The sequence below is a fragment of the Bombina bombina genome, chromosome 4 (assembly GCF_027579735.1).
Source record: "Bombina bombina isolate aBomBom1 chromosome 4, aBomBom1.pri, whole genome shotgun sequence".
Lineage (NCBI taxonomy): Eukaryota > Metazoa > Chordata > Amphibia > Anura > Bombinatoridae > Bombina > Bombina bombina.
Genome location: NC_069502.1, coordinates 807,228,110 through 807,250,606, shown reverse-complemented (window position 1 = coordinate 807,250,606; position 22,497 = coordinate 807,228,110). Strand labels below are relative to the sequence as shown.

The window sequence follows — 22,497 nt, the reverse complement described above, 5'->3', positions numbered from 1 at the left end:
AAGGACAGGGGGTATCCCAAGAATTTGATAAACAGGGCCTTCTCTGAGGTATCGGCTATGGACAGAAAAAGTTTCCATGGACGGCAAAAAGAAAACAAATTGATGCATTATCCTTCTTCTAGGTTTAAACCTACCCTGGTTACGGCCTTTTCTAATCAGTTCAATAAAGTTTGCAAGGTAATTGAGAAGAATTTGCCTATTCTCCGTGGTGACACGGTTCTAAGGAAAATTATGGATGATGGCTGTAATTTTATTTACAAACGGAATTTAACCCTGGGTAACATCTTGTCCCCTAGTATGCTGCCACAAAAGGATAGTGGTAGCTCCTGGCTGAAGGTAAAGGGAACTTACAAGTGTGGTAAAAGAACATGTAAGTCATGTGACCACATGTATGTTTCCAAAACATTTACCTCAGCCCGTACGTCAGAAGTATTTGACACTAGAGGTTGCATTAAGTGTGGCAGCAAATATGTCATATATCTTATTGAGTGCACTCAGTGTAACAAACAATACGTGGGCAGAACCACTAGACCTGTGGGCAAGCAAATTAGGGAGCATCTCTCTTATGTCTCACAGAATAGGGCTGTCTCTGCTTTATCTAAGCATTTTTTGGAAGTCCATTCGGGAGATGTTGCAACCCTCAGGTGGCAGGCTATAGAACAAGTGTCCAGACCACCAAGAGGGGGCAATGTATTCCATATTCTCTCCAGACAGGAGATCTATTGGATACATAGACTTGGTAGCCTGCTGCCTGGGGGTTTCAACTCCGAATTTGACATCATCAATTTTTGGCATAGATAGTGGTTTTGTATTTTTAGCATGACTATCTTATGTAAATATCCAACTAGCATAGAGTTGCGCACATCTGGTTAATTTGGATGCTATGGACAGCATTATATTATGTGGAAACATTCTTTCAGGTTTTATTATCTACCTGACCAATGAATATACAATAACTCCATATAGTACTTATGTGATTTAAAATATGTATTTTTACTACTTTTGCACTTAATACTTATGGAATTTTCATGTATGTGCATTCACATTTGCATATAATTAGCTATTTTCCATAACACTGTTGATATCTTTAGTAACATTTTAGCACACTGCTGTTGTTACTTATTTGTTTAAGTCAATTTCTTATATATTTGTTCTATCTATCCCCATATACATGTATTATATTTATATATATATATATATATATATATATATATATATATATATATATATATATATATATATATATATATATATATGTGTGTTAAATACCATTTCTGTATTGCTTAGTGATACTAGTATGTTTTTAATTTGGTTTTATCTCTTACCACTCCCATTAGGGGAGTGGCTAACAGGTATATCAGGTGCTCTTTGTTGAACACCTGTTATCAGTCTATGACTACGGCCACACTGTGCCGAAACCGGTCAGACCTTTTGTACTAGTTCTCTATGCTGAGATAATTTTGTTACCTGTTTTAACTTATGTCTACGAAATAAAGGCTTTTTTCTACATTTTACATTTGGAACTGCCGTGTATTTTTTTCCCTTCTCCTGGACTAGCTCTGGATTACCTTTTTTTTTTCATTTGTCTCTGTGGAGTACTGGGACTCCACTTCCGTTTGGCTTGTCCGGGCCGATTTGGGCTCCAGCTGACCCTGCTGACTCTGACTGACTGGAGGAGGAGTGTGCTACTGTGAGTGGCTGAGCAGTGTTCTTCCGGCATCAAGCTGTATGTGATGTACCCGGCGTTGTGGATTACAACTCGAAACTACCTTGCCACAGATCCCCGGTATCGTGAGTACACATTTGCACCATTGGCATTGTTGTTTTTTGCCCTATGACTGTCTGATTTATAAGGCTTATTGGTGTTTGGAATCGTGCAGTCTCCTATCCGTTTACCGCTAATAGCATCACAGCACGCACAGCAGCTGCCAGGTTGTTCTGATATACCTATCTACCTGTTAGTGATCTACGGTAGCGGTCTACTTGGGGATTTAACTGCATTCGAGCCCATAATTCACTGACCTCTTTGCTGCCGATTGCAGAAGTGGGAAGCAGGCAGTGTGTGAAAAAGTAACTGGCACAGTGATCTCTGTCTTGGAACTTGCAGTTATTACCTAATTTACACAATTACCACTGCTCTAACAGCTACCAGACAATGTTTCTTTGCCTATAAGCTCTAAGTCTGTGCACAATTTACAGAAAGTATCCCTTGCCTTGGTCTATCAGGGGACTGTTTTGGATGTGTCTATACATTGAGGATCCTATAACACTGCACGTTGCGAATGTGGCAGCCTCCCTTAGCACACTATACACACCTGAACTCAGCTTTTGTGAGCACAGTTTGTTGCTCATTCCTTTCTTTGTTACATTACACCCTGAACTAGAGTTCAGTTTACTTCCTCTATGAGTGCCAGAGGGTCTTAATCTATATAAGCTATTTTCGTGTGGGATTACACTCAGTTCCTTAAATATCTACATTATCAAAGCAAAAACCAGTTAAAGTAGCTGTTTGCACTTTTTTCTGAATTATGGACAACATGTCACAATCAGATTTATTTTTCTATCTAAATAAGACAGATGAAGAGAATTGGGATTCATTGGAATTAAAGGATGTGTTTGAAAGTGATACACCTAACACTTAGGGGTGTACTCACTTTTGTTGCCAACGGTTTAGACATTAATGGCTGTGTGTTGAGTTATTTTGAGCGGACAGCAAATTTACACTGTTATACAGGCTGTACACTCACTACTTTACATTTTAGCAAAGTGTCATTTCTTTAGTGTTGTCACATGAAAAGATATAATAAAATATTTACAAAAATGTGAGGGGGTATACTCACTTTTGTGAGATACTGTATGTATATATTAATATACATATATATATATATTATTTACAATTTGCTGCCCATCGCTGCATGACTTATCCCCTTTGCTGCGCTAGATTCTCTGCCGTGGCTCATGGCATGAGAACGAGGCTCCCATTGGAGCCTAAGGAATCGCACTCTATTGAGAGCAAAGCTTCCATGCAATAGTTTGCATTGTGCTCCACTTCAAATACTAGCGCACAATTGCGTATATTATGTATTGATGAATAAATAGAATATGTTCTTCTATGTGAAGAACATAGGAATGTGAAATATCCACTTCATGTTTCTTCCAGTGACAATATAAGTACAGGTAGGTGTACTAGTGTGACATGTGTCTGAGAAACACAGGGCACAGGTGAGTGTTTGTGTCTAAGGGATGCAGGGCACTGGTGAGTGTTTGGGTCTAAGGGATGCAGGGCACTGGTGAGTGTTTGGGTCTAAGGGATGCAGGGCACAGGTGAGTGTACATGTGTGATGTGTCTAAGAGATACAGGCCACAGGTGAGTGTACATGTGTGATGTGTCTGAGAGATACAGGCCACAGGTGAGTGTACGTGTGTGATGTGTCTGAGAGATACAGGCCACAGGTGAGTGTACGTGTGTGATGTGTCTGAGAGATACAGGCCACAGGTGAGTGTACGTGTGTGATGTGTCTGAGGGATACAGGGCACAGGTGAGTGTACATGTGTGATGTGTCTGAGAGATACAGGCCACAGGTGAGTGTACGTGTGTGATGTGCCTGAAGGTTAAAGGTGAGTGTACGTGTGTGATGTGCCTGATGGATACAGGGCTCAGGTGAGTGTACGTGTGTGATGTGCCTGAGGGATACAGGGCACAGGTGAGTGTACGTGTGTGATGTGTTGGAGGATACAGGGCACAGGTGAGTGTACGTGTGATGTGTCTGAGGGATACAGGGCACAGGTAAGTGTACATGTATGATGTGTCTGAGAGATACAGGGCACAGGGGAGTGTACATGTATGATGTGTCTGAGAGATACAGGGCACAGGCGAGTGTACATGTATGATGTGTCTGAGAGATACAGGGCACAGGTGAGTGTACATGTGTGATGTGACTGGGGGATACAGGGCACAGGTGAGTGTACGTGTGTGATGTGTCTGAGGGATACAGGGTACAGGTGAGTGTACGTGTGTGATGTGCCTGAGAAATACAGGGCACAGGTGAGTGTACGTATGTGATGTGTCTGAGGGATACAGGGCACAGGCCGAGGTGAGTGTACGTGTGTGATGTGTCTGAGGGATACAGGGCACAGGTGAGTGTACGTGTGTGATGTGTCTGAGGGATACAGGGCACAGGTGGTGAGTGTACATGTGTGATGTGATGTGTCTGAGGGACACAGGGCACAGGTGAGTGTACGTGTGTGATGTGTGAGAGATGCAGGGCACAGGCGAATAGATTTTATTTCTCCAACATAGGTGTGTCCGGTCCACGGCGTCATCCTTACTTGTGGGATATTCTCTTCCCCAACAGGAAATGGCAAAGAGCCCAGCAAAGCTGGTCACATGATCCCTCCTAGGCTCCGCCTTCCCCAGTCATTCTCTTTGCCGTTGTACAGGCAACATCTCCACGGAGATGGCTTAGAGTTTTTTGGTGTTTAAATGTAGTTTTTATTCTTCAATCAAGAGTTTGTTATTTTAAAATAGTGCTGGTATGTACTATTTACTCTGAAACAGGAAAGAGATGAAGATTTCTGTTTGTAAGAGGAAAATGATTTTAGCAACCGTTACTAAAATCGATGGCTGTTTCCACACAGGACTGTTGAGAGGAATTAACTTCAGTTGGGGGAAACAGTGAGCAGACTTTTGCTGCTTGAGGTATGACACATTTCTAACAAGACTCGGTAATGCTGGAAGCTGTCATTTTCCCTATGGGAACCGGTAAGCCATTTTCTTAGTTTAAGTAAAAGAATAAAGGGCTTCATTAGGGCTTAAAAAACTGGTAGATATTTTTCTGGGCTAAAACGATTACTTTACTAAGTATATTTGGCAGATTATTACTTTTAATAGTTGTTAAATCTTGGGGATTGCTTTAATAAAAACGGCAGGCACTGTATTGGACACCTTTTTCACTGGGGGCCTTTTCTAGTCATAGACAGAGCCTCATTTTCGCGCCTCTAATGCGCAGTTGTTTTTGGAAAGCATGGCATGCAGATGCATGTGTGAAGGAGCTAAGAACCACTGAAAAAGCTTATAGAAGGCATCATTTGGTATCGTATTCCCCTCTGGGCTTGGTTGGGTCTCAGCAAAGCAGATACCTGGGACTGTATAGGGGTTAAATGTAAAAACGGCTCCGGTTCCGTTATTTTAAGGGTTAAAGCTTTCAAATTTGGTGTGCAATACTTTTAAGGCTTTAAGTTACTGTGGTGAAATTTTGGTGAAATTTGAACAATTCCTTCATACTTTTTCACATATTCAGTAATAAAGTGTGTTCAGTTTGAAATTTAAAGGGACAGTAACGGTTTTATTGTAAAACGTTTTTTGTGCTTTGTTGACAAGTTTAAGCCTGTTTAACATGTCTGAACCATCAGATAACGATGTTCTATATGTATGAAAGCCAATGTGTCTCTCCATTTAAATATATGTGATATATTTGTGTCATAATGTCCAAACAAAGTAGGGATAATAATGCCATAGATATGATATTGCCCAAGATGATTCCTCTAATGAGGGGAGTAAGCATGGTACTGCATCATCCCCTTCTGTGTCTACACCAGTTTTGCCCACACAAGAGGCCCCTAGTACATCTAGTGCGCCAATACTTATTACCATACAACAATTAATGGCTGTAATGGATAATTCTATTGCATGCATTTTTTCCAAAATGCCTACTTATCAGAGAAAGCGTGATTGCTCTGTTTTAAACACTGAAAAGCAAGAGGACGCTGATGATATCTGTTCTGACATACCCTCACACCTATCTGAAGGGGCCAGGAGGGAGGTTTTGTCTGAGGGAGAAATTTCAGATTTTTTCCTATACCCAAGCGGTGGCGGACATAGTAAATAAGGAGTGGGAAAGGCCCGGCATACCTTTTGTCCTCTCCCTATATTTAAGAAATTAGTTCCTATAGTCGACCCCAGAAAGGACTTATAGCATACAGTCCCCAAGGTCGAGGGGGCGGTTTCTACTCTAAACAAACGCACTTCTATTCCTATAGAAGATAGTTGTGCTTTCAAGATCCTATGGATTAAAGGTTAGAGGGTTTGCTTAAAAAGATGTTTGTTCAGCAAGGTTACCTTCTACAACCAATTTCATGCATTGTTCCTGTCACTACAGCTGCGTGTTTCTGGTTCGAAGAACTAGAAAAGTCGCTCAATAAAGAATCTTCGTACGAGGAGGTTTTGGACAGAGTTCAAGCTCTTAAATTGGCTAACTCTTTTTTATTTTAGACGCCGCTTTGCAATTAGCTAGATTAGCGGCGAATAATTCAGGGTTTGCTATCGTGGCGCGCAGAGCGCTTTTGCTTAACATCCCTTTCAAGGGTAAAACACTGTTTGGCCCTGACTTGAAAGAGATTATTTCAGACATCACTGGGGGAAAGGGCCACGCCCTTCCTCTGGATAGGTCTTTTAAGGCTAAAAAGAAGCCAAATTTTCGTCCCTTTCGCAGAAACGGACCAGCCTCAAATTCTACACCCTCTAAGCAAGAGGGTAATACTTCTCAAACCAAGCCAGCCTGGAGGCCGATGCAAGGCTGGAACAAGGGTAAGCAGGCCAAGTCACCTGCCACTGCTACCAAAACAGCATGAAGTGTTGGCCCCCGATCTGGGAAGGATCTGGTGGGGGGCAGACTTTCTCTCTTTGCTCAGGCTGGGGCAAGAGATGTTCAGGATCCTTGGGCGCTAGAAATAGTTTCTCAAGGTTATCTCCTGGAATTCAGGGAACTACCCCCAAGGGGAAGGTTCCACGGGTCTAAATTATCTTCGAACAGGCATTCTTACACTGTGTAGAAGACCTGTTAAGCATGGGAGTGATTCATCCTGTTCCATTAGGAGAACAAGGGATGGGTTTTTACTCCAACCTGTTCATAATTCCCAAAAAAGAGGGAACATTCAGACCTAGTTTAGATCTCAAGATTCTAAACAAGTTTCTAAGGGTTTCATCATTCAAAATGGAAACCATTCGAACGATCCTTCCTACCATCCAGGAAGGTCAATTCATGACCACGGTGGACTTAAAGGATGCGTACCTACGTATTCCTATCCACAAGGAACATTTTCGGTTCCTAAGGTTCGCCTTTCTGGACAAGCATTACCTGTGGCACTTCCATTCGGATTAGCCACTGCTCCAAGGATTTTCACAAGGGTACTAGGGTCCCTTCTAGCGGTGCTAAGACCAAGGGGCATTGCAGTAGTACCTTACTTGGACGACATCCTAATTCAAGTGTCGTCTCTGTCAAAAGCAAGGGCTCATACGGACATTGTCCTAGCCTTTCTCAGATCTCACAGATGGAAAGTGAACATAGAAAAAAGTTCTCTGTCCCCGTCAACAAGAGTTCCCTTCTTGGGAACAATAATAGTTTCCTTAGAAATGAAGGTTTTTCTGACAGAGGCCAGAAAATCAAAACTTCTAAGCTCTTGTCAGGTACTTCATTCTGTTCTTCTTCCTTCCATAGCGCAGTCCATGGAAGTAATAGGTTTGATGGTTGCGGCAATGGACATAGTTCCTTTTGCACGAATTCATCTAAGACCATTGCACCTGTGCATGCTCAGACAGTGGAATGGGGATTATACAGACTTGTCTCCGACGATACAAGTAGATCAAATAACCAGAGATTCACTCCGTTGGTGGCTGACCCTGGACAACCTGTCACATGGAATGAGCTTCCGCAGACCAGAATAGGTCATTGTCACGACCGACGCCAGTCTGGTGGGCTGGGGCGCGGTCTGGGAACCCCTGAAAACTCAGGGTCTATGGTTTCGGGAAGACTCTCTTCTCCCGATAAACATAATGGAACTGAGAGCGATATTCAATGCTCTCAAGGCTTGGCCTCGACTAGCAAAGGCCAAATTCATAAGGTTTCAATCAGACATCATGACGGCTGTTACATATATCAACCATCAGGGGGTAACAAGGAGTTCCCTGGCGATGGAGGAGCATCCGGGGGAGTGGGAACTCCATCTGGAAATCTTTGCCCAAATAACTCAATTATGGGGCATTCCAGACATGGTTCTGATGGCCTCTCGTCAGAACTTCATGGTCCCTTGTTACGGGTCCAAATCCAGGGATCCCAAGGCGACTCTATTGGATACAATAGTAGCACCTTGGGTCTTCAACCTAGCTTATGTATTCCCACCGTTTCCTCTCATTCCCAGGCTGGTAGCCAGGATCAATCTGGAGAGGGCTTCGGTGACCTTGATAGTTCCTGTGTGGCCACGCAGGACTTGGTATGCAGACCTGGTGAATGTGTCATCGGCTCCACCATGGAAGCTACCTTTGAGACAGGACCTTCTTATTCAGGGTCCATTCGAACATCCGAATCTGGTTTTCCTCCAACTGACTGCTTGGAGTTTGAACGCTTGATTTTATCAAAGCGTGGGTTTTCAGATTCTGTAATAGATACTCTTATTCAGGCTAGAAAGCCTGTAACTAGAAAAATTTACCATAATATATGGAAAAAATATATCTGTTGGTGTCAATCTAAAGGATTCCCATGGAACAAGATAAAAATTCCTAAGATTCTTTCCTTTCTACAAGAAGGTTTGTAGAAAGGATTTTCTGCGAGTTCTCTGAAGGGACAGATCTCTGCTTTATCTGTTTTACTTCACAAAAGGCTGGCAGCTGTGCCAGACGTTTAAGCGTTTGTTCAGGCTCTGGTTAGAATCAAGCCTGTTTACAGACCTTTGACTCTTCCCTGGAGTCTTAATCTAGTTCTTTCAGTTCTTCAAGGGGTTCCGTTTGAACCCTTACATTCCGTAGATATTAAGTTATTATCTTGGAAAGTTTTGTTTTAGGTTGCAATTTCTTCCGCTAGAAGAGTTTCTGAGTTATCTGCTCTGCAGTGTTCTCCGCCCTATCTGGTCCATGCAGATAAGGTGGTTTTACGTACTGAGCCTGGTTTTCTTCCGAAGGTTGTTTCCAACAAAAATATTAACCAGGAGATAGTTGTACCTTCTTTGTGTCCGAATCCAGTTTCATAGAAGGAACGTTTGTTACACAATTTGGACGTTGTCCGTGCTCTAAAATTCTATTTAGATGCTACAAAGGATTTCAGACAAACATCTTCCTTGTTTGTTGTTTATTCTGGTAAAAGGAGAGGTCAAAAAGCAACTTCTACCTCTCTATCTTTTTGGCTTAAAAGCATCATCAGATTGGCTTATGAGACTGCCGGACGGCAGCCTCCTGAAAGAATCACAGCTCATTCCACTAGGGCCGTGGCTTCCACATGGGCCTTTAAGAACGAGGCTTCTGTTGATCAGATATGTAAGGCAGCGACTTGGTCTTCACTGCACACTTTTACCAAATTTTACAAATTTGATACTTTTGCTTCTTCTGAGGCTATTTTTGGGAGAAAGGTTTTGCAAACCGTGGTGCCTTCCATCTAGGTGACCTGATTTGCTCCCTCCCATCATCCGTGTCCTAAAGCTTTGGTATTGGTTCCCACAAGTAAGGATGACGCCGTGGACCGGACACACCTATGTTGGAGAAAACAGAATTTATGTTTACCTGATAAATTACTTTCTCCAACGGTGTGTCCGGTCCATGGCCCGCCCTGGTTTTTTAATCAGGTCTGATGATTTATTTTCTTTAACTACAGTCACCACGGTATCATATGATTTCTCCTATGCAAATATTCCTCCTTTACGTCGGTCGAATGACTGGGGAAGGCGGAGCCTAGGAGGGATCATGTGACCAGCTTTGCTGGGCTCTTTGCCATTTCCTGTTGGGGAAGAGAATATCCCACAAGTAAGGATGACGCCGTGGACCGGACACACCGTTGGAGAAAGTAATTTATCAGGTAAACATAAATTCTGTTTTTCATAATTCTCACGAAACCCTGAAATACGTCTCATATGGGAATTCTGATTGGTTACAATGAGACTGTATTTATAGCAAGTAAAGTTACTGATTCCCAGCTAACTTTCTTTACTGTATGACACAGGTTGTTTTTACTGTTGCGCTAATGTTATTATATGTGTTGTTTCATCCAGATGTGAGAGCTAGTGATGTAGGCTCATTTGTATTTAACTTAAATTACACAATATATCACACTAAACTAATTTTTGAATAGAGACCATGTAAATAGTGATTTATTTATTCATTTTTTATTTTTTTTTAGGTGAAAAAGATGCTAAGATTTCATGTAACACGGAACAAACAGAGGATCAGTGGCTAAGAAATATAACAGAAGCTGCAGAGCAGGAAATATGTGATACTATAAATGCAGGTGAGTGCACGTGTGTGACTTGTCTGTGGGATGCAGAGCAAAGGTGAGTCTACATGTCTGATGTGTCTGAGGGACGCTGGGTACAGGTGAGTGCACGTGTCTGAGGGATACAGAGCAAAGGTGAGTGCACGTGATTGTCTGACCACGGAACTTCCAGTAAAGTAACCTACAAATTTCTCATAAAATTGTGCAAACATAAATAGCATTATAAACACATTTCTTTCATGTAATTAGCAAGAGTCCATGAGCTAGTGACGTATGGGATATACATTCCTACCAGGAGGGGCAAAGTTTCCCAAACCTTAAAATGCCTATAAATACACCCCTCACCACACCCACAATTCAGTTTTACAAACTTTGCCTCCGATGGAGGTGGTGAAGTAAGTTTGTGCTAGATTCTACGTTGATATGCGCTCCGCAGCAAGTTGGAGCCCGGTTTTCCTCTCAGCGTGCAGTGAATGTCAGAGGGATGTGAGGAGAGTATTGCCTATTTGAATGCAGTGATCTCCTTCTACGGGGTCTATTTCATAGGTTCTCTGTTATCGGTCGTAGAGATTCATCTCTTACCTCCCTTTTCAGATCGACGATATACTCTTATATATACCATTACCTCTGCTGATTCTCGTTTCAGTACTGGTTTGGCTTTCTACAAACATGTAGATGAGTGTCCTGGGGTAAGTAAATCTTATTTTCTGTGACACTCTAAGCTATGGTTGGGCACTTTGTTTATAAAGTTATAAAAATATATGTATTCAAACATTTATTTGCCTTGACTCAGAATGTTCAACATTCCTTATTTTTCAGACAGTCAGTTTCATATTTGGGATAAATGCATTTGTTTCAATCATTTTTTCTCACCTTAAAAAATTTGACTTTTTCCCTGTGGGCTGTTAGGCTCGCGGGGGCAGAAAATGCTTCATTTTATTGCGTCATTCTTGGCGCGGACTTTTTTGGCGCAAATTTTTTTTTTCTGTTTCCGGCGTCATACGTGTCGCCGGAAGTTGCGTCATTTTTTGACGTTTTTTTGCGTCAAAAATGTCGGCGTTCCGGATGTGGCGTCATTTTTGGCGCCAAAAGCATTTAGGCGACAAATAATGTGGGCGTCTTTTTTGGCGCTAAAAAATATGGGCGTCACTTTTGTCTCCACATTATTTAAGTCACATTATTTATTGCTTCTGGTTGCTAGAAGCTTGTTCACTGGCATTTTTTTCCCATTCCTGAAACTGTCATTTAAGGAATTTGATCAATTTTGCTTTATATGTTGTTTTTTTTTCTTTTACATATTGCAAGATGTTCCACGTTGCAACTGAGTCAGAAGATACTTCAGGAAAATCACTGCCCAGTGCTGGAGCTACCAAGCTAAGTGTATCTGCTATAAACTTTTGGTATCTGTTTCTCCAGCTGTTGTTTGTATTGCATGTCATGTCAAACTTATTAATGCAGATAAAATTTCCTTTAGTACTGTTACATTACCTGTTGCTGTTCCGTCAACATCTAATTTTCAGAGTGTTCCTGATAACATAAGAGATTTTATTTTTTAAATCCATTAAGAAGGCTATGTCTGTTATTTCTCCTTCTAGTATACATAAAAGTCTTTTAAAACTTCTCTTTTTTCAGATGAATTTTTAAATGAACATCATCATTCTGATACTGATAATGGTTATTCTGGTTCAGAGGTTTCTGTCTCAGAGGTTGATGCTGATAAATCTTTGAATTTGTTCAAGATGGAATTTATTCGTTCTTTACTTAAAGAAGTATTATTTGCATTAGAAATAGAGGATTCTGGTCCTCTTGATACTAAATGTAAACGTTTAAATAAGGTTTTTAAATCTCCTGTAGTTATTCCAGAAGTGTTTTATCTCCCTGATGCTATTTCTGAAGTAATTTCCAGGGAATGGAATAATTTGGGTAATTTATTTACTCCTTCTAGACGTTTAAGCAATTATATCCTGTGCCATCTGACAGATTAGAGTTTTTTGGGACAAAAATCCCTAAGGTTATGGGGCTGTCTCTACTCCTGCTAATGTACTACTATTCCTACGGCAGATAGTACTTCATTTAAGGATCCTTTAGATAGGAAAATTGAATCCTTTCTAAGAAAAGCTTACTTATGTTCAGGTAATCTTCTTAGACCTGCTATATTTTTAGCGGATGTTGCTGCAGCTTCAACTTTTTGGTTAGAAGCTTTAGCGCAACAAGTAACAGATCATAATTTTATAGCATTATTATTATTCTATAACATGCTAATAATTTTATTGGTGATACCATCTTTTGATATCATTAGAGTTGATGTCAGGTATATGTCTCTAGCTATTTTAGCTAGAAAAGCTTTATGGATTAAACTTGGAATGCTGATATGTCTTCTAAGTCAACTTTGCTTTCCCTTTCTTTCCAGGGTAAATAATCATTTTCGTTCCTTTCCTCACAACAAGGAACAAAAGCCTGATCCTTCATCCTCAGGAGCGGTATCAGTTTGGAAACTATTTCCAGTTTGGAATATATCCAAGCCTTATAGAAACCTATAGCCAGCTCCTAAGTACCTATGAAGGTGCGGCCCTTATTCCAGCTCAGCTGGTATGGGGCAGATTACGTTTTCTTCAAAGAAATTTGGATCAATTCCATTCTCAATCTCTGGTTTCAGAACATTGTTTCAGAAAGGTACAGAATTGGCTTCAAGTTAAGGCCTCCTGCTAAGAGTTTTTTTTCTTTCCCGTGTCCCAGTTAACACAGCAAAGGCTCAGCATTTCTGAAATGTGTTTCAGATCTAGAGTTGGCTGGAGTATTTATGCCAGTTCCAGTTCTGGAACAGGGGCTGGGGTTTTATTTTATCTCTTCATTGTACCAAAGAAGGTCAATTCCTTCAGACCAGTTCCGGATCTATCATTATTGAATCGTTATGTTAGGATACCAACATTCAAGATGGTTACTGTAGGACTATCCTGCCTTTTGTTTAGCAAGGGCATTATATGTCTACAATAGATTTACAGGATGTGTATCTGCATATTCCGATTCATCCAGATCACTTTTAGTGTCTGAGATTCTCTTTTTAGACAAGCATTACCAGTTTTTTGGCTCTACCGTTTGGCCTAGCCTCAGTTCCAAGAATTTTTTTCAAAGGTTCTCGGTGCCCTTCTTTCTGTAATCAGAGAACAGGGTTTTGGTATTTCCTTATTTGGACGATATCTTGGTACTTGCTCAGTCTTCTCATTTTCGAAGAATCTCATACGAATCGACTTGTGTTGTTTCTTCAAGTTCATGGTTGGAGGATCAATTTACCAATCAATTCATTGATTCCTCAGACAAGGGTAACCTTTTTAGGTTTCTAGATAGATTCAGTGTCTATGACTCTGTCCTTGTCAGACAAGAGAAGTTTAACATTGATATCAGCTTGTCAAAACCTTCAGTCACAATCATTCCCTTTGGTAGCCTTATGCATGGAAATGTTGGGTCTTAGGACTGCCGCATCAGATGCGATCTCCTTTGCTCGTTTTCACATGCGACCTCTTCAGCTCTGTATGCTGAACCAATGGTGCAGGGATTACTCAAAGATATCTCAATTAATATCTTTAAACCGATTTTACGACACTCTCTGACATGGTGGACAGATCACCATCGTTTAGTTCAGGGGGCTTCTTGTTCTTCCGACCTGGACTATAATCTCAACAGATGCAAGTCTTACAGGTTGGGAAGCTGTGTGGGGGTATCTGACGGCACAAGGGGTTTGGGAATCTCAGGAGGTGAGATTTCCGATCAATATTTTGGAACTCCGTGCAATTTTCAGAGCTCTTCAGTCTTGGCCTCTTCTGAAGAGAGAGTTGTTCATTTGTTTTCAGACAGACAATGTCACAACTGTGGCATACATCAATCATCAAGGAGGGACTCACAGTCCTCTGGCTATGAAAGAAGTATCTCGAATTTTGGTTTGGGCGGAATCCAGCTCCTGTCTAATCTCTGCGGTTCATATCCCAGGTATGGACAATTGGAAAGCGGATTATCTCAGTCGCCAAACGTTGCATCCGGGCGAATGGTCTCTTCACCCAGAGGTATTTCTTCAGATTATTCAAATGTGGGAACTTCCAGAAATAGATCTGATGGCTTCTCATCTAAACAAGAAACTTCCCAGGTATCTGTCCAGATCCCGGGATCCTCAGGCGGAGGCAGTGGATGCATTATCACTTCCTTGGAAGTATCATCCTGCTTATATCTTTCCGCCTCTAGTTCTTCTTCCAAGAGTAATCTCCAAGATTCTGAAGGAATGCTCGTTTGTTCTGCTGGTAGCTCCGGCATGGCCTCACAGGTTTTGGTATGCGGATCTTGTCCGGATGGCCTCTTGCCAACCGTGGACTCTTCCGTTAAGACCAGACCTTCTGTCTCAAGGTCCTTTTTTCCATCAGGATCTGAAATCCTTAAATTTAAAGGTATGGAGATTGAACGCTTGATTCTTGGTCAAAGAGGTTTCTCTGACTCTGTGATTAATACTATGTTTCAGGCTCGTAAATCTGTATCCAGAGAGATATATTATAGAGTCTGGAAGACTTATATTTCTTGGTGTCTTTCTCATCATTTTTCTTGGCATTCTTTTAGAATACCGAGAATATTACAGTTTCTTCAGGATGGTTTAGATAAGGGTTTGTCCGCAAGTTCCTTGAAAGGACAAATCTCTGCTCTTTCTGTTCTTTTTCACAGAAAGATTGCTATTCTTCCTGATATTCATTGTTTTGTACAAGCTTTGGTTCGTATAAAGCCTGTCATTAAGTCAATTTCTCCTCCTTGGAGTTTGAATTTGGTTCTGGGGGCTCTTCAAGCTCCTCCATTTGAACCTATGCATTCATTGGACATTAAATTACTTTCTTGGAAAGTTTTGTTCCTTTTGGCCATCTCTTCTGCCAGAAGAGTTTCTGAATTATCTGCTCTTTCTTGTGAGTCTCCTTTTCTGATTTTTCATCAGGATAAGGCGGTGTTGCGAACTTTTTTTGAATTTTTACCTAAGTTGTGAATTCCAACAACATTAGTAGAGACATTGTGGTTCCTTCATTATGTCCTAATCCTAAGAATTCTAAGGAGAAATCGTTGCATTCTTTGGATATTGTTAGAGCTTTGAAATATTATGTTGAAGCTACTAAGTCTTTCCGAAAGACTTCTAGTTTATTTGTTATCTTTTCCGGTTCTAGAAAGGCCAGAAAACTTCTGCCATTTCTTTGGCATCTTGGTTGAAATCTTTAATTCATCTTGCCTATGTTGAGTCGGGTAAAACTCCGCCTCAGAGGATTACAGCTCATTCTACTAGGTCAGTTTCTACTTCCTGGGCGTTTAGGAATGAAGCTTCGGTTGATCAGATTTGCAAAGCGGCAACTTGGTCCTCTTTGCATACTTTTACCAAATTCTACCATTTTGATGTATTTTCTTCTTCTGAAGCAGTTTTTGGTAGAAAAGTACTTCAGGCAGCGGTTTCAGTTTGAATCTTCTGCTTATGTTTTTCATTAAACTTTATTTTGGGTGTGGATTATTTTCAGCAGGAATTGGCTGTCTTTATTTTATCCCTCCCTCTCTAGTGACTCTTGTGTGGAAAGATCCACATCTTGGGTAGTCATTATCCCATACGTCACTAGCTCATGGACTCTTGCTAATTACATGAAAGAAAACATAATTTATGTAAGAACTTACCTGATAAATTCATTTCTTTCATATTAGCAAGAGTCCATGAGGCCCGCCCTTTTTTGTGGTGGTTATGATTTTTTTGTATAAAGCACAATTATTCAAATTCCTTATTTTATATGCTTTCGCACTTTTTTCTTATCACCCCACTTCTTGGCTATTCGTTAAACTGAATTGTGGGTGTGGTGAGGGGTGTATTTATAGGCATTTTAAGGTTTGGGAAACTTTGCCCCTCCTGGTAGGAATGTATATCCCATACGTCACTAGCTCATGGACTCTTGCTAATATGAAAGAAATGAATTTATCAGGTAAGTTCTTACATAAATTATGTTTTTTCAAAGAACTAACTTGTTATTTGACTGCTGCGCTAGCTTAGTCCTAAACATGTAAATAAGTCTCCTTTTTACTGGTTGCTAGGCGCCTCTATGGAAGAGTTTACACCGTGCACCAGCAGTGATTCTGTGACATTTGTTTGCCGTGTGCTATAGATCATTAGCAAGACCTAAGTTATCATATGGCACCGCACTGCAGAGGGTACGTGTGCCTTGGCAGTAAATTTCAAAATGCTTAGATTTCTAATATAGTATTGTTTTATCTTTTTTATATTTATATGCCATGTTCTCATTTTAATTTACCTGTTAAATAATACATGATTTCCTGAGACTGGTGTAGAGTCCTTTGGGAAATCAATGGATTTTTGGGCTGCTTTGTTGTTTTGTACAAATTTCTCAGCCTTACCATTCCCATATAGAAAAATGCAATCATAGATAGACCGATATTTAACATTTACATACATTTTATTTTAAAATTAGATTCTTAAAAAGATTATAAGTAATAACTGTCTGAAACCTTATACCTTGCTTCATTTCGTGCACACAAGCAATAGTTATAAAATCTAGTTTTCTGACTGAAGTAATTTTATTACGTTATAATACTTTTGATAACATTTGATAACTTTCACCTAGATTACAATTTTTGTGCTATAGAGGGTGCGAAATGAATGCAACAAAAGTTGCATTATTTCACCCTCCATAGCGCTGCCATTACAAGTTTTTGAAAAGCCGTCTTGTGCGTACGATATGGTGGCGATGAGCTCCATACCGCACAAAATCCAAGTGCTGCTTTGACGTGCTCGTGCACGCTTTCCCCATAGACATCATTGGGGAGAGAGTGTTAGAAAAAAAAATAACACCTGCGATCGTGAAAGGAAAAGCTCCATAACGCAACCCCGTTGATGTCTATGGGGAAAAAAAGTTAAGTTTAAACCTAACACCCTAACATAAACCCCAAGTCTAAACGCTCCTAATCTGCCACCCCCGACATCGCCACCACTAATAAAAGTTATTAACCCCTATTCCGCCACTCCCCGACATCGCCGCAACTATAATAAAGATATTAACCCCTATTCTGCCGCTCCCCGACATCGCCGCCACTAAATAAAGTTATTAACCCCTAAACCTCTGGCCTCCCACATCACTGCCACTAAATAAACCTATTAACCTCTAAACCGACAGCCTTCCACATTGCAAAAAAACTAATTAACCCCTAAACCTAACAACCCCCTAACTTTAAATTAAAATTACAAGATCCCTATTTTAAAATAAATACAAACTTACCTGGGAAATTAAAAAAAAACTAAGTTTAAACTAACATTACTATTATACTTAAATTAAAATAACTATCAATTAAAAATATTAAATTGCACATTACAAAAACCTAGCTACTAAAAAATTAAATCTACAATTACAAAAAATACAAAATTACAAAAAATAACAAATGAAATTATCCAAAATAAAAACAATTACACCTAATCTAATAGCCCTATACAAATAATAAAGCCACCCCCAAAATAAAAATAAAAAAACCTAGCCTACAATAAACTACTAATAGCCCTTAAAAGAGCCTTTTGTAGGGCATTGCCCTAAAGAAATCAGCTCTTTTACCTGAAAAAAAAATAAAAAGACCCCCCCAACAGAAAAAACCCACCACCCAACCAAACACCCAAAATAAAAAACCTAACTCTAACAAAAACCTAAGCTACCCATTGCCCTGAAAAGGGCATTGCCCTTAAAAGGGCATTACGCTCTATTTCTTGCCCTGAAAAAGGCATTCAGCTCTTTTACATAAAGCCCAAACCCTAATCTAAGAAAAAAACCCTGCCAAAAAAAGTTAAAAAACCCAACAGTAACCACCGACAATCCACTTACAGTTTCTGAAGTCCGGACATCCAGGCGGCGAAGTCCGGACATCCAGGTGGCAAGGTCTTAATCCAGGTGGCAAGGTATTCATCCATCCAGGAGGCGTCTTCTATCTTCATCCTGGTGGCGCGGAGCGGGTCCATCCTGAAGACATCCGGTGCGGAGCATCCTCTTCATACGGTTGCCGCCGTATACTGAATTTTCAATGCAAGGGAGCCTTTTCAAAATGGCGTCCATTGCATTCCTATTGGCTGATTTGATATTTGAAACTCAAATCAGCCAATGATTTGAATAGCCAATAGAGTTTCAGTAGCTCTCATCCTATTGGCTGATTTGAATTTCAAATATCAAATCAGCCAATAGGAATGCAATGGACGCCATTTTGAAAAGGCTCCCTTGCATTGAAAATTCAGTATACGGCGGCAACCGTATGAAGAGGATGCTCCGCACCGGATGTCTTCAGGATGATTCAGAATTTCAAAAATCAAATCAGCCAATAGGAATGCAACCATTTTGAAAAGCATCCCTTGCATTGAAGATTCAGTATACGGCAGTGACCGTATGAAGAGAATGCTCCGCGCTGAATGTCTTCAGGATGGACACGCTCCGCCGGGATGAAGACAGAAGACGCCGCCTGGATGGATGAAGACCTCGCCGCCGGATGAAGACTTCGCCCCCTGGATGTCCGGACTTCAGAATCTGTAAGTGGATCGTCGGGGGTTAGTGTTAGGTTTTTTAAAACTTTTTTTGGGGTGGGTTTTTTTTTTTAGATTAGGGTTTGGTCGTTCTTAAAGAGCTAAATGCCCTTTTCAGGCCAAGAAAAAAAGCTGAATGCCAATACAAATGCCCATTTCAAGGCAATGGGTAGCTTAGGTTTTTTTTAGAGTTAGGTTTTTTATTTTGGGGGGTTGATTGGGTGGTGGGTTTTACTGTTGGGGGGGTCTTTGTATTTTTTTTTCAAAGTAAAAGAGCTGAATTCTTTAGGGTAATGCCCTACAAAACGTCCTTTTAAGGGCTATTGGTAGTTTATTGTAGGCTGGGGGGGATTTGCGGGGGGGGTATTTTTATAGGGCTATTAGATTAGGTATAATTTTTTTTATTTTGGATAATTTCGTTTGTTATTTTTCGTAATTTAGTGTTTGTTATTTTTTGTAATTTTGTGTTTGTTTGTTTGTTTTTAATTTTAGTATTTTTTATTCTTTGTAATTGTAGATTTTTATTTTTTTTCCTTTTTATTGAATTTTTGCAAGTATAACAAAGTTGCAATAAATACAATACAACAACATACAGAAAAACAGTTGGTCTCTCAAAATTCAACCAGTCCTGAACAGTTTTTCTTCTTGTATTACTCCACCAGTATAAGTTATATAAATTCTTTACATCACAGCTTATTTCTTGACAATTTACTAGTTTAGCAAGGGTCAGTAATGGATTAAGAATGTTAACCATTGCCATCTTGTATCTGAAAAGGACTGGAGTATAGTATTCCAGAAATTGTCTCTTTCTTACAACTAGTTGAGCCTATATATTGTACTCTTGTGAACTTTAATAAACATCCTTTCATGAAGATATCCATACATATCTGTAGTCATAATTATACCAACTAACAATAGTCTATTTAAAAGAAAAAGAAGAAGAAAAGGAAAGGAACAGAAAAAGAAAGGAAAATAAACAAAAACTTCCTGTGTACTCGGTTTACCTCATCATTGTCTGGCTTCGCTGATGTATTCTAGCTTGAAAGTAAAATTCTTTTCTTGCATCATTTTACACAAATATCAGTAAGAGTATTCACAATTAGTTATTGCTATACACGTAGGACTCCCACAGGAATTGAATATCATGATAGGCTAGCTTACCCAGTTTAAGATAGTAGAATCTTTCTAGCAGTAAACTTTTATTAAGCTGCTCTCTCCATTCTGATACTGAGGGAATCTCTGGGGACTTCCAGTGTCTAGGTATTAATTGTTTGCTGAGTTGAGTACAATTTGGAACAGGTGTTTCCTCAACCTGCAACCTATCTGGAGGGGTTGATTTAATAAAATAGTTTCAGGGGGGGCGGAGCCGATAGTTGGAGCGGCTGGACGTGTTGTCTCTGAGCTCCTGCCTTTAAGCTTTAATAATAGGGGTTTTATAGTATATATCTGAATACTTTTTATTGTGAAACATTCACATCCTGAACTATAGTGCCCACAACTACTGAAGATCTGATCTATGCTCTGGGACCGGGCGACCAGCCTTTGTTTTTCAGCGGAGCAGCATGGAGAGCGACCACGCGGTACCTAAAATCACACAATTTGTTTACAGACCTGACTGATGCAGCAGTTATAGCTTGAGGTGGACCTACGCATCTTATATAAGAACCCTCTCTATGGAACCTAAACCCTGCAGGATTTTGAAGAGTGGTCCGCAATCTATGGTGATAAGGCTGCCGCACAATACCCCCCCCCCCCCGGGAAACCGGGTTACTAAGCAGAAAAGTGTGGCCATTAAGAGTTTCTATCCTAAACGCTACCTAAACTGAAACATGAACTTCTGTTGGAGAACTGTTATTTTACCCCTATTGGAGCACCCCGACTACCATCCGGCATCTCAGTTTGGTTTCCCAGCGGTTCATTTATAATGGCGGAGGTTGAACTTTTGCTACAAGAGGTTGGAGCGCTGCTGGAAGCCCACTTTTCAAAGCTGCATGCAGTGATAACGGAGGAATGGGACAGCTTTAAAGAAGTATGTAGACCCTTCGTTTGGAGGTCCAAGCCACTGACTGAGCCTCTAATTGCGCCATGCTTCGCTGATACGTGGGGCATTGAGGAAGAAGCTCCGTTTCATTTGTAAGCTAAGGTCCCCACAGATCTTATGTTAGACATACATCCTGAAAAGTTCACATTCATTGCGGAGTCTTGGGCGGAGTGCAACGCAATGTGTCTGCCCATGCTACCTAAACCCACTGCTACCTGGAATACAGTCACAACTTGCTCTATGTCGAGGAGCAGAACGGATCGATGTCCCGAAATACCACTAGCCATCTTGCCTCTGAGCCCTGTCGGAGGGCACCGCTATAATTTAACAGCCGGCAACAGGACACAGGGACATAGCACATATACAGCTGCTGTGCTACCTCCCCTAAAGGCTTCTACCGATAACTCCACAATGATCCAAGCACTCTGTGGCAAGGTCCCCAGACCCACATTGTTTTTGAAGGCGGCGGTCCCATTCTCATGGATGTCCTGCGACATAGGTGATCATGCAGGGGAGATCAACCATGGGACAGAGACACTCTCCCCACTTTACACCCCACAACAGCATGAGAACCCATTCCACAAGAGAGGAGTGGGGTAAACTGAATTGAGGAACTAACCTGATAGGAGGGTGCTACAAAAAGCAGACTTTTTTTCTTTTTTTTTTTTTTTTGTTAAGTGTCGGTGAAGCTAAATTTTTATTTTTGTGTAGAAATCGCAACTATTTAAAAACATTTCATATAGATTGCTGCCACCACACTGTTGGTGTTCAGCTCGCACCATATTGTACCATGCTCAAAGGTGGGAAACATACTGTCTTCATTTCTCCCAATTTTGAGCAAATAATGCTGTGGTGTTCCTTGACTGAGTAACTAGTGATGAACATGTGTGTAGGATGTTACCTATCATTATTGTCAGGGATAATATTATCAAACGTGTACACTACCTGATACACTAAAACACCCTATAATTATCAGAGAGGATAGCAAAACTAATATATATCTAAACTAGTTTATAAGAGTGTGCAATGGTTTCATGGGTGTTTAACCCTCTGTAGCCTGTTTATAAGAATGTGCAACAGTTTCATGGGTGTTTAACCCTCTGTAGCCTGTTTCCTATTACTATTAGGTCCCTCTGCATGAACTTTATTCCCTGTTTGAAGAGACCATTGTTTAAATTGTTAGTATATCTGTGCTGCTTTAATATCACTTTGCAGCTACTCTAACTGAGGGCGTAGATTTAATATCTATGGTTAGAGTCCATAGACAGGAAGAGTTCAAATTCTTATGTCCTTAAGCTATGGCCCTTGTCATGTATATTAATCTGCCCAACAATGCCTACAATGATAGCGATATAATTGTAAATTCTGGCTCTATATGGCAATTTTCTTTCATGTAATTAGCAAGAGTCCATGAGCTAGTGACGTATGGGATATACATTCCTACCAGGAGGGGCAAAGTTTCCCAAACCTCAAAATGCCTATAAATACACCCCTCACCACACCCACAATTCAGTTTTACAAACTTTGCCTCCGATGGAGGTGGTGAAGTAAGTTTGTGCTAGATTCTACGTTGATATGCGCTCCGCAGCAAGTTGGAGCCCGGTTTTCCTCTCAGCGTGCAGTGAATGTCAGAGGGATGT

At 40.6% G+C, this 22,497-nt stretch overlaps 1 protein-coding gene across 1 annotated transcript in view; it reads left to right on the top strand.

Moving 5' to 3' along the window:
- Window positions 1–1,716: 1,716 nt before the first annotated feature.
- LOC128657062 (gastrula zinc finger protein XlCGF8.2DB-like) overlaps window positions 1,717–22,497 on the top strand; it is a 68,736-nt gene continuing 47,955 nt past the window's right edge. Inside the window, exons 1-2 of the mRNA XM_053711291.1 lie at window positions 1,717–1,791; window positions 10,161–10,268. Coding sequence (XP_053567266.1) covers window positions 1,734–1,791; window positions 10,161–10,268 — 166 coding nt within the window. The 5' untranslated portion in view covers window positions 1,717–1,733. The remainder of the gene's footprint in view (window positions 1,792–10,160; window positions 10,269–22,497) is intronic.